The sequence below is a fragment of the Sparassis crispa genome (assembly GCF_003851025.1).
Source record: "Sparassis crispa DNA, contig_000005F, whole genome shotgun sequence".
Classification (NCBI taxonomy): domain Eukaryota; kingdom Fungi; phylum Basidiomycota; class Agaricomycetes; order Polyporales; family Sparassidaceae; genus Sparassis; species Sparassis crispa.
In genome coordinates, this window is record NW_020939752.1 from 1,500,428 (window position 1) to 1,512,605 (window position 12,178).

General features: G+C 50.3%; 3 protein-coding genes across 3 annotated transcripts; all 3 read right to left on the bottom strand.

Annotated features, from left to right (window-relative positions):
* Positions 1-48: 48 nt before the first annotated feature.
* SCP_0605120 (hypothetical protein) lies at positions 49-8,097 on the bottom strand (the record flags this gene model as incomplete). Its single annotated transcript, XM_027759645.1, has 23 exons — positions 49-124; positions 186-339; positions 401-472; positions 526-661; positions 717-1,099; positions 1,160-1,328; positions 1,387-1,474; positions 1,527-1,640; positions 1,712-1,899; positions 1,954-2,168; positions 4,241-4,376; positions 4,424-4,490; positions 4,554-4,782; positions 4,836-4,998; positions 5,722-6,008; positions 6,491-6,552; positions 6,609-6,819; positions 6,874-6,903; positions 6,958-7,137; positions 7,193-7,264; positions 7,319-7,451; positions 7,502-7,866; positions 7,926-8,097. 23 exons carry the CDS (start codon positions 8,095-8,097, stop codon positions 49-51), a joined length of 3,702 nt encoding a protein of 1,233 aa, XP_027615446.1.
* A 492-nt stretch (positions 8,098-8,589) lies between these two features.
* On the bottom strand, positions 8,590-9,104 carry SCP_0605130 (hypothetical protein; the record flags this gene model as incomplete). Its single annotated transcript, XM_027759646.1, has 2 exons — positions 8,590-8,790; positions 8,847-9,104. 2 exons carry the CDS (start codon positions 9,102-9,104, stop codon positions 8,590-8,592), a joined length of 459 nt encoding a protein of 152 aa, XP_027615447.1.
* Positions 9,105-9,709: 605 nt separating this feature from the next.
* SCP_0605140 (hypothetical protein) lies at positions 9,710-11,921 on the bottom strand (the record flags this gene model as incomplete). Its single annotated transcript, XM_027759647.1, has 12 exons — positions 9,710-9,743; positions 9,812-9,926; positions 9,997-10,068; positions 10,132-10,261; positions 10,312-10,495; positions 10,567-10,645; positions 10,700-10,862; positions 10,980-11,067; positions 11,182-11,239; positions 11,292-11,326; positions 11,376-11,563; positions 11,625-11,921. 12 exons carry the CDS (start codon positions 11,919-11,921, stop codon positions 9,710-9,712), a joined length of 1,443 nt encoding a protein of 480 aa, XP_027615448.1.
* Between the last annotated feature and the right edge of the window lie 257 nt (positions 11,922-12,178).

Consider the following 12,178-nt stretch of genomic DNA (forward strand, 5'->3'; position numbering starts at 1 on the left):
ACAAAGGCCCTAGTGAACCTTTATCAGCCTGGCCCGAGAAGTGAGCGCTCACTTCTCATCCATATACGCCGACAGCGAATGACAGAGGAACAGATGTCGCAGCCTCCCGATGAAGCCCACGTGCCTACATGCACAAAACATGCGCATCAGCTTACACAGCCGGACTGCGTAGAGGCAAGACCCACTTTGCCTGCGAAGGCGAATCCTGCACTGGCAAGAACGGTCGGGTGCCCTCTGTAGGCCGCGCCATCGGCGTCCGCGGTGCGGGCGGTGTCGCGGCTGAGGTGTTCGCAGGAGGTTGCGGTACCGCAGGCTGCTGTTCCGCTACGGCGAATTTCCCTAAATCGCACAACAACTGAGCGACGAGTGGCACCGACTCTCAGTTTCACGAGGCACGCACATATGCGGACGCACCCGTCTGCATCGCACGCACCGAGCAGCGTCCCTTTCGGACTGAAGCCGAGCGCTCTCACTAGACGTGCCCATCGTCACCCTCTCATCCGGAACAGGTGCGCGGTCACGTACCTTTGTGCTCGTTGCGGTCCCGTATGAGACACTGCAGCTCCGCCGTGTGGACGTTCCAGACGTGCAGCTCGCCGTTCTCGTCGCCGGAAGCGACCCACGGCCCGACCTTCCACATAGCGGTGGACCACACCACACCCTGCACATGCGATCCATCAGCGGTCCTCCGCCAACTTCCCTGCGGGTGTACCCACCGTGTGGTTGGTGTAGCTGCTCATCTGTTGCAACTCCTCGTCGTCGTCCTCGGTCTGAGACGAGGCAGGGCTCGGATTTCCCTGTGCGCTTTCGCCGATGCCGGCTTCTCGTGGGTGCATCAGACTTGTGGGGCTCATCGGACTCGTGGGGCTCGTTGTCGGACCCACGTCCCAGAAGCTCAGTGTGCCATCTTGGCCGACAAGCACGCTGTTGCCGCCGAGCACGAGTAAGATGTCCACAAATGCGCCGATCCCCCCCAGGCGCTCCAACAATGCGCCCGTTCCGACATGCCAGAACTTGACCGACCCGTCGTTCAGCCCCGTCTTGATCGAGGCGCCGTCCGGCGTAAAACGGACGGCGATCGGGCGGGAGCCGGGTTGCACTTGCGCGCGCGCGGACGATCGCGTTCAGTAGCAACGGCACGATATACGGCTAAACATACCGATTTGCACGACGTTCCCGGTGTGCGTCTCCCAGACGCGCAGGGTCTGGTCCTTGGACACGGACACGAGCAGTCGGCCGTCCTCCGATATGTCGAGTTCCGTCACCTTGTCCTGATGTCCGAGTAGAGAACGTTTCGACGGTTGGTCCGCAGCTTGTGCATCCCAAATCTAGAAGTGGAGTTGAGTTCGGGCTGATAACACTGAAGCGCCAGACACGCTCACTCACATTTATAATCCCGTGAATATCTCCTGTAACGAGAAGCTGGCCATCTGTGCTGAAGCAGAAGGCGGAAAACCCAACATCTTCGAGAAGACTGCACATTTGAATGTCCATCAGTCGTAGATATCAAGAAACATCGGTCGTACCGTATCTCTGACACTGTCTCTGTATCCAGGACACGAATTGAGTGCGAGTAGCATCCCACCGCGAGATACTTGTCATCCGCAGAGAAACAGAGGTAGGCCCAGATGCCTACACTCCTGCACAAGATGTAAGTTAATCAGTACGCAAGAACCAGAAAAAAAGAGCGAAAGAGGACGGCCACTCGCACCATGGAAGCTGAGCAGCATGCAAGAGATCGACATCCACGACCCTTCGCAGATGGCCGTCCTGCTCCCGAAAGAGGCTGAACAGCGCAGACCAGTCGCTACCCTCTTGGATACCTTCAGGGGGATAGATGTCCTTACTGCACAAAGAACATGTCGAGTTCTCGCGCATCCACTTGTCCGCACAACTGCACTGCACGAATACGTCAAGTTCAGGCGCTCAAAAGCAAAATTCCAACGAACGTACGTGGAAAACGTGTCCGCACGGGAACTGCGTGAGCACTTCCGCGGATGCGCTCTCCGACACTTCTGGGTTTCGTGAGGACCTTCGCCTGGGCGGCCGAAAGTCTTCTAAACATAAGGAGCACCTCGAGTCCTGGTCTTCCAGCGAAACGTCTACGAGATCTGATTTCTCCCATTCCACAGTTTTGGGCGGGTGTGCGTTGGCATTTGCTTCCTGAGCTGGAACATAACGAACACGAGGGAGGAGGTCTGCCATCTTTCCACGGAGGAAATACTCGCCAGAACGGTTCCAGTCCATCGTCATTGATACCAATAATACCTATGGTCTCGCTTGTTTGACTTTTCGCAGAGGAGGCGTATCCGAAAGGCAGAGGAGAGAGGTGACGGACCATACGAGAGGTGGCATCATTTTGCGCGGTTCACAGGACACCGCATGGCTGCCGCACAACGATGTATGAGCGTTTAGCTTCATGCACTGCGCTGCATGTTTGGGCTAATATGAAGCGAATACGTCTGATGTCAACAAACTGGCGAATAATAGCAGTGATCCGTAATGCGGCATCGTGCGCTGTCTTCTGCGGGCAGCAAAGACGCGATGATATACGTGGGGGCGAAGATAATCATGTTGACGTCCGTCGACTCCAGTAACGGGACAAGCTTCATAGTGCAAATGTTCGACTACACTGACCAAGTCTTCCGGGCCAGCGTTGACTTTTCGGTAACATGTTTATCACGGTGCAGCGACTCAATGAATGGGCTAAAATGCTATCGTTGCAATTTCGTATTGAGGTTAACTTCACAATATCAGCGGAATGGGACGTCGATACGAACCTTGAGGATTTTTCCGTGTGATGACAAAAGAACGTGATTTCTTTTACAGTCATTGTATGGGTCATGTTTCCAGTGAGCGGGCTGTAATCATGGTTATGAGCTCCCGGTAGCCATACCGCAGCATCACTGCAAATCACCATTGAATGTCGCGTCGCGTGCGTGTATAGACTTCTTTGTCGTTATTTCGACATCAGTGCACGTCACAGAAGTGCAGAAAAAAAAGCAATGAAGTCGAAGGTCTTTTCTATGAACTGTAGCAAAATGCAGAGAAGAAAAGTGCAGGACCAACTGACTGTGCTGTCTTCGTGGCGTGCAAAGCGGTCACCTTGATCCAATCACCTCAGACGAGGAGCACCTTGACTGTACATGAATATGGAAGAGAACTCCGGTAAGAGTCAGAAATTCCAACCGGCTCAGTGGGGGTTGGTTTTCTCGCCACCGTCATGTGGAGTCTTCACTCAAAACGTTTTGTTTGCACGTGACCGTGTCGCGTCCAGACTGCACACGCGTTCACCTTGCATTTGGCAACAACGAAGACGCCACTGGGCCCCACACGCACAATATCGTGTATAAATGAAGACATACCTTTCTATCTCCTCCCTTGCGCCTGCCTCCTCTACCCGGATTTACACAAGCGACAACAACCGCCGTCATCTGCACGACATGAGAGCGGTAGTCCAATAAGCAGAATAATACAGGTTCCGCATATCTATACAACCATGGGCCAATATTTTGGCTTCCTACATTTATTCAAGAACCGAGTGACTTCGACGCTAGAACAAACAAAGGCTGCTTCCACGGCGGCTACCCGGCGAAGGTCGAAGAAATGAGCCGCTGTATCCTCGCTCTCGAGCGTGTTCTGCGGGTGTAATTGAGACATGGTCAGCAGAGTGTTGTGTCAGTAATAAACCGAGATAGGATCGACCTGACGCGAGCCTCTTCAGCTGTCGGCTGGAGCCTGCTCGAATTCGAAATTGGCTGACTTGAAGTCGACAACAGAGCGATTTCATCGGTCGAGGACGGCGACTGCATCGTAGACGAGTCTACAGCATCCAAATGTAGAAGTTGTGGGTTGTCTTTGGTTTCGACCGAAGGCCTAACAGGTGCTGCATCGGCTGGCTCTGCTTCGCCGTGAAACTGATCTGAGGTTCCCCCGGAAGAGCCGGTGAGTACAGATTGTAAATCTGTTGGAGGTCGTGAGTTGCCCCGTGACGCAGATATACGAAGGAGCGATGTCTGCTGTGCATCTTCATACGTGGTGTATCGCCCTCAAATGGAAAATTTTAGTTAGTCGACAATGCAGTTTACCACCCTAAGAACGCACAGATGCGAAAATTCCCATCAGTATCGCATGTACCCAGCAGGGGCTCCTTTCTACTGAACTCAACTGATGTTACTGACAATTTCGGCAATATTTGTTATATAAACAGTAGTCGAAGCGAAGTAATCATGGAACGCACTATGACGGGTTCCATGGGCTTGCAGTGTGCATTCTAGTTCCGCTGTCCGGATATCCCATATGTACAGCTCGCCGTCTGTACTGCAGGAGGCTACCCAACGCCCATCGGGTGACACGTCTATCACAGTAATACCAGACTGGTAGACTTGTCAGCGAAATCTGAGACTAATTATGGTCAACCTACAGTATGTCTCGAGAATGATCGAACTGGTGCGCGTATTTTGTCTGGTTTCCTCAGCCGAATGTGAGACCTGAAAATGCGAGAAATACTGCGCACAGATCCACCCATATGTTCCTTTTGTGCGAACACGGACCCAGTGTCCCAATACTTGAGTGTCCCATTCTCATCACCTGTAAGCATTCCCGCTCCATCGGGCGTGAAGATGATGCCACACGAACTGCCACTGTGTGCATCTAGGCACCTCAATGTCACGCCAGTCTTCGTGGCACATACCAGCACCTCTCCGTTGACCAGCGCAACAGCACCAAAGTTTCCATCCATAGACAGACAAACTAGTGCCAGTGGTTTGGCATGGAGTTTTACTGCAACAGAAAATCTATCAGTAAGAATGGGACGCCATGGACAACAGACGAACTAGTCCGGACGAGGGAATCGTCGGTCTTCTCCCAAATCCGCATCATCTTGTCATCGGAAACAGACGCCACTAGACGTCCGTCTCCAGACATAACAAGGTCACGCACATTGTCTCGATGTCTGATGGCTGTGTCCTCGTCATGTTGATCATCGATATTCCACATCTGCACACACACAAAAATAAGTTACGCATACCACCATTGCAAACATGCGGATAATTAGTCACGGCGAGCAAAGTGGTCACTTACTCGGAGACTGCCGTCTTGATGACCCGTGAATATAACTGAAGCATCCTTATCTACGCAGCAAGAAGAACATACGATGCCTAGATCACTGTAGAGTTGGAGAAAGGTGTTGTAGAAAGGAAAATAATAAGGGTGGAAAATGGACGAGGATGCACGTTCAGTTCACCAAACCACAACACAGAGATCGAATGGTACTTCACTGAGTGACAACCTCGGACGCTGTTGGATCCTTCCATATTCGAAAAGTGGTTTCATTACAACCCAAAGCGATAAATCTGCCATCGGCGGAGAACCATGTATAGTAGACATTATCCCTACAGGGAGTGCAGAGACAAGAACAAAAGAGTGGATTTAGCCGCATGTTGAGCAGTAGGACGTGAATAGTACACACCCGGTGAGTTCGTGTGATTGCACAAGTTCCACGTCAACAACTTTTCTGACTACTCCATCCCCACCGCGCGTGAGATTGAATAGTCCTGACCAGTGGTCGTAATCTCTGAGAGCCTCAGCTGGGTACAGCTTCTTCTTGCATAAAAAACATGCAGTATTCTCGCGCATCCAATGATCGGCGCAATATTGCTGCAGAATGCAGTTGCAACACAGTCAAAGACAATATATTGAACGAGAGTAGAACGTACGTACATGTGATACATGACCGCATGGGTACTGTCTGAGCGGCTCAGTAGCATTGTCCGATGGTGGAGAACCCTGGACAGACTTCCTTCTCGGAGGCTTAAAATCTTCTAGACAAAAGTAGCATCTTGAGTTGTGCTCCTCAAGACGAACATCCGCAAGATCTGATTCCTCCCAATCTTCGTCGTCCGTGCCAGTCGGTGAATTAATTGGGACATAACGAACAAGTGGAATAAAATCCATCAATTTGATGCATAGGATTTGCTCGCCATACTGCCCGGAATCCATGTTGAAAGCTGAACGAGAAAAGATTATTCAAACTGAACTAGCGCTCGAACTTCAGGCGGAAGCATTGTACGTAGAGCTACAAGCGCCCTGCTGTGATTAGTGCTTGAAGAGCGCCCGCTTGACCAGGCGTCGTACTCGCGTCCTCATTGAAGTTGACATACGCAGAAGGGCTACAGACTTCTATATTCACTTTGGGAACGAAGGAAATATTGTGGCAATTACCAGAATGCCAGATACCAGATTTCTCGACGGAAGTACAGACCGGCATTCAATCTTATTATGCATCTTCTAACCTTCAGCGCTCAGCACTTAAGGTGGGAGCGCGTCAGCTCCACATTATGTGACCGCGTAGCAATTTGACCAAATTACAACGGCAAAGTGTATCATACTCCGAAGTAACGGCCACCTTAAAACTGTATCGGTCGACTACGTTTACAATATATCTATGCACAGTCATTTTCAAGCTTCCATCAAGTTCGTCACCACTCACCATGCTGGGATCCTGACCCACAAGGAATTAACCGCTGCAGCGTCACCAGAAACGTCCGACTCCTATCAGGTACCATAAATGCAACTCAGCGCTTTCACTGTTGATAAAATAGACTAACCTTGACTGAAAAAACGAGGTTACACGGTGTGTGGAAGCGGTAGATACACCGGCTGGATAATGAGCAGCATTAGCTGACATGGCCTCTAGACCTATAGAAGACCGCCGTAGGGATGTGGAAGGAGCCTGCAAGTCCTGTTCTACACCAGAATGGTCACCAGTGCCGGTTAGCGGACTTAGTTGCCCTTCGTTGAGAGAGCTGTGGTCTCCATCTGAGTCAGACAACCGTGTCAGCCAAAAAGAGATTGAAAGGTCGTATGTCATACCGTCGGATATATCTGGCATTCTCAGAGGTGCTGCAGACATTCATCAGCCAAAATTGTACCATACCGAGTACCAGAAAAGCTAACTAGGAAGGTGCCGAACCACCACTGGGGCGACTACCTCTTCCGGTTCGTCAGGATGCACCAAGTCTATCGGTAGGGAAGTCGCGGATACGGGCTGCGAACTTGGGGGAGACGACCATTCGCCAGATGTGGAAGGCCGCATGCCCGCAGCAGATTGTGCGTCTTCCGGGATGATGTATTTCCCTACCAATGGTAGCGTTAGAGGGATAAGTAGGTTATACTGATGCGGAAGACTTACACAGACGAACGCGACCATCCCAACCACACGTAGCGAAAATGGCGCCCTTGGGACTGAAGGTGACCGACTTCACTACGCATGAGCGTAATAATCGTGGATGAATAAAAAAAATATGCGAGTATTCACCTTTAGAGCGATGACCGTTCAAGACAAATTGCACCGCTGCTGTCTTGGCGTCCCACAAGTTCACCTTTCCACCAGAAGACCCGGATGCCATCCAGCGACCATCACGAGAAAGGGCGGTGGCCAAAACATCACTCTGATGAATGGGTTGACAAGCAACTAGCATAGTGTAAGTGAACAACATACCCTGTGTCCAGTATATGTTCTAATACAATGAAGAGTCTTTGCATCGAGGGACTGCTCGAGTGGCTTGGAAGCTCCAGAATTCGACTCCACGGTTTCAGTCATACTAACGGCGGCTGCTCGATGGCTGAGAAACGATGTTAAATCCCAATACTTGAGTGTTTCATCATCACTTGCGGTCACAATCCCAACACCATCGGGCGTGAAGGCGATACTGCGCACACATGAGTTGTGACCCTCCAGACGTGTTAAGCGTGAGCCAGCATCAATGTCCCACACATCAACCATCCCACTTTCTGCGGATGATACTGCGGCAAGGCGCCCATCTGGCGCGAGTCCAAGTGAAGCTGGCGCTGTGTTCGTCTGAACTGTAAGCAGATAAAGAACCGTGAACAAACCAAATCACATCGGTGAAGGCTCGACATACTGTTCCGGACCATAGTACCGTCATGCAATCCCCACACTCGTAGGGTCATGTCATCAGAAACAGATACCAGTAGATGTCCATCCACAGATATCTCTAGTCCCCATACTCTTGCCAGATGTTCCCGCAGATTGTTCACCATGCGTCGTTTTGGAAGGTCCCAGATCTTCCGCATTGCGACCATGTGTATAATCATACAAAAGCAACAAACATCATCGACGAGGTGCCGTGGAAGGGGAAAATATTGGGATTAATGTCTGATCACACCTACCGCAAAATTGTGACTCACGTGTATGTGTCCACGATTATCTCCCGTTATCAACATCCGCTCATCCGGGCCCAGGCACAACGCAGTCAATGTGCTATCATGCAGAACCCTGCAATGCCATAGCGCATTTTCCGTGATACCACAGCAAGAAGTCGGACGCCGAGACCATCACCATCGTGTGAATATGCAGTCTGGTTAGAAGTAAGATAGAACGTACCAAGGTCGTGATGTCCACGTAGTTTCAATCACCCTGATTGAATGGAACCAACAGCCCACAGCAAGATAACGACCTCTTGGAGAGAACCGTACACAATCGGGACCAATGATACCAGGTTGCCTGTCGATTGCAATATTTCCGACCGTAGAAACTTCAATGAGTGGACGTCACAGTCAGAGCAATCACTGCATGTACCATGAATATTGGAACGTTTGTAGAAGGTCCACATTGACGGTCCTACGGATAATACGATCCTGTCCACGGACAAGTTTGAACAGTGCAGACCAATCTGGGCGCTCTTCGGTAGCTTCAGGAAGATACAAGTCCGCTTTGCACAAGAAACATTTCAGGTTATCGTGCATCCACCTATCCGCGCAGTATTTCTACAATAACACGTTGTGTGATCAGTGAGAACACTTAAAGAAGAAAGTGAACATACGTGAAAGACGTGACCACAGAGATACTGTCTGAGTGGTTCATGATCTGCACCATCCGACCGTGACTGTACCAATGTTTGCGACGACTTTGTCTCCGGCGGTTCAAAATCTTCTAAACAGAAATAGCATCTAGAGTTGTGTTCCTCTAGACGAACATCCTTGAGATCAGAGTCTACCCAATCCCCGTCGCCCAGTGCGAAACCATTGGAATCAGCCTCCGCAGCTGGAACATAACGAACAAGAGGAAGAAGGTCTATCATGGTGTTGAGCAGTAATTTTTCACTGCTATGCTCGTCATCCATGTCGCCAAATGATGAGGTTCAGTAGGACGGGTACGTGCGTGGTCTGTGAATTGTAGGTCAGCCTCGGAGAGTCCGACAATATGAGAAACGGGATTTCGTATCACAGAGAAGCTAGTTCGCAGTGAAGGCGCTTGTGTCGCATAGAATCCAGATGACAAATTCCCTAGGGACGCGACTATGCCGTAGCGCTCCTTGACACAGAACTAACGTAAGAACGCGTGGACCGGGGACACAAGTTGCATACGCTCGACGATTGTCGTTATCCAGGATATCATCATGCCGACCGATAGAGCTTTCCACGCTATGTAACTACTAAGCGCAAGGGCAGGAGCAGAAGATATTTGAACGCAAGTTAGCGGCGCGTTTTTCAGCGCTCGATATCACGTGGCCGCGTGGTAGCGCGTTGAGATTAATGAGAACGAACGGTCCCCAGTGGATGGGATGTTCTCTACTTATTGCTAGAGTGTATTTGCAAGGCCCATATGTTGATTTCAGGTACGAGAAAAATGGATGTGTCCTATCTATTCAACACGATGCTGAGTTTCTGCAAAGGATCGGCTGCTCTAACCGTCTCTAGGGACACCGGGAAATAAAAATCTGTAAGTTGCCACGAGGATAGTATGTCAAAGGAGTTTCTGACTAGCTGTGCGACCCGTACAGCTGACCTTCTGGACGAGGGATGAGATGCACTTTGGTCCACGGAGGTAGTGGGACCACCTGGGACCAATCGGGAAAACATCAGACAATTATTGAGTCGTGCAAGGCTGGGAGGGTCTCGGGCTGGCTTGTGATAACAGCCGGCCGAAGGAAGTGAGGAATATTGTGGAATGTGAACATTGCGCAGACGTACAGATTTGGACACTCCCATCAGAACAGCACGTACTGAAAACATCGCCTTTGACGCAGAAGCTGACAGATGTTACTTGTGGGATGCAACAGTCAGAGCCAGCCTCAGAGCGAATATGAGAACTTCTGAAGAACCTACCACTAGCCTCGCCAACCAGCAGACATTGCACCGCTGTTGTCTCGATGTCCCACAAATGCACCTCGTGGTCGGTGGATCCCGTCAATACCCAACGTCCATCATAAGATACTGCAACCGCAGAGATGTTATCCTGCTGGTGGGTTCGGATAGTGATCCATCGTTAATGACTAATCATCATACAGTGTGTCCAGTGAAGGTCTTCGTTGAATCGACGACACTTTCGGCCCCGACGGGCCATTCTGCATCATCAATCGACCTGACAGGGGGCTCTTGTTGATCAAGTATAGTGGCCAAGTCCCAAAGTTTGAGCAAGTGGTCATCACTTCCTGTGAGGAACCCCTTGCCGTCAGGTGTAAAGGCAACACTGTTTACACACGACCCGTGGGCGTCGAGGTATTTTAGCAGTATGCCAATTTCACTGTCCCATAGTTGTACTGCCCCACTTGACGCAAAGGATACTGCGATAAGGTGTTCGTCTGGCACAAGAGCGAGTGAGGTTGGTTTGCCGCCGATCCTAACTGCAAGTAAGTCAGTACTCGTAGTGTCATGGCTACTACGACTGTACTACTGATCTTGACCATGTTCCCATCAGGCAGCTCCCAAATACGTAAAGACTCATCGTCTGCCACAGAGAAAAGAGTGTTCCCATCTTGTGACACTTCGAGTCCTTGCAATGTGTCGCTGTGCCCTAAGAGGGTATTCATAATCCGTCGGTCCGCAAGGTTCCAGATCTATGAAGCGACCACGAATCCGATAGCACAGACCAGTAAGCCCCCAATAAGATGACCAGTAAGTCCCCAATAAGATGACCAGTAAGTATATCGTCAAGATCATATCTCGTCACTCACATTGATGCGACCACGACCATCTCCTGTGATCAGTGCCAGTCTATCTCCGTTGAGGCACATAGAAGATAAACCACGATCACCTAGTACACTACGATGTGGCACGCCATGATACCGAAGATAATGCAGCACAAAATTAGATCAGGAAACCGACATGCAGACACGAAATCAGTCTTCACAGAGAAATAATTTATTATGGCTTTACCAGATCTGAGACCCAGTTGCAGTGTCGATAACCACCGCCCCGTGCTGCCAGCAAGCAACTGCAAGGTAGTCCCCCGTCGGTGAAAATCGTACGTAATCTGGGCCACGTACAGAAAACAATTCCCTGCTCACACCACATTTGTGAGCTTAGAAGATTAGAAATGGACTGTAGCCTCCAAGAAATTCGACGGGCACCATTTAAACTGGAATATGTGCAAAAGGTCCACATTAACAGCCCTTTTGATGGTTCCGGCTTCGTCACGAACGACATTGAACAAAATAGCCCAGTCACCATCCTCCTCATAACCTTCAGGAGGATATAAGATTTTCCTGCACAAGAAGCACGAGTCGTTCTCATGCATCCAATGATCTATACAATATCTCTACAAGGTAGAATGATTTTGCTCAGTCCGTAATTATACATAGCCAAAGAACTAAACGTACATGGAACACATGGCCACATAGGCACTGCTTCAGCGGTTCGGGCTCACCATCGTCCAACAGTTCCAACTTCAACGATGACCTCCTCCTTGGCTGCTGGAAATCGTCCAAACAGAGGTAACATCTAGAGTTGTGATCCTCCAGAAGAACGCCTTTGAGATCGGATTTCACCCAACCATCAACGCCAGCCACGCTAGCCTCAGAAACAGCCGCCTCAGCTGGGATATAACGGACGAGAGGGAGCAAGTCTATGAACTTGTCCCAGAGAAAGCGTCCGCTGCTGTGATCATCCAGTGACATGTCAAGCGATCAGCAGAAAGATATGCGCGAGTGGAACAAATCTGCAAACACAGGACAAACAAAGTGGAGGCGATGACCAAGTGATATGAGCATGTCCGCAGAAGACAGAGTAACCACACCTGTGACCGGATTAAGTTGTCATCGTCGCTTGACTGGTTGGGTGATCGCGGTATGCAAGGCACCGATTCCTCCATTGGGGACCAGCAAGTGTTGGCCCAGGACGTGTTCCCAGCGTGGAAGGGAGTTATCTGGGCGGC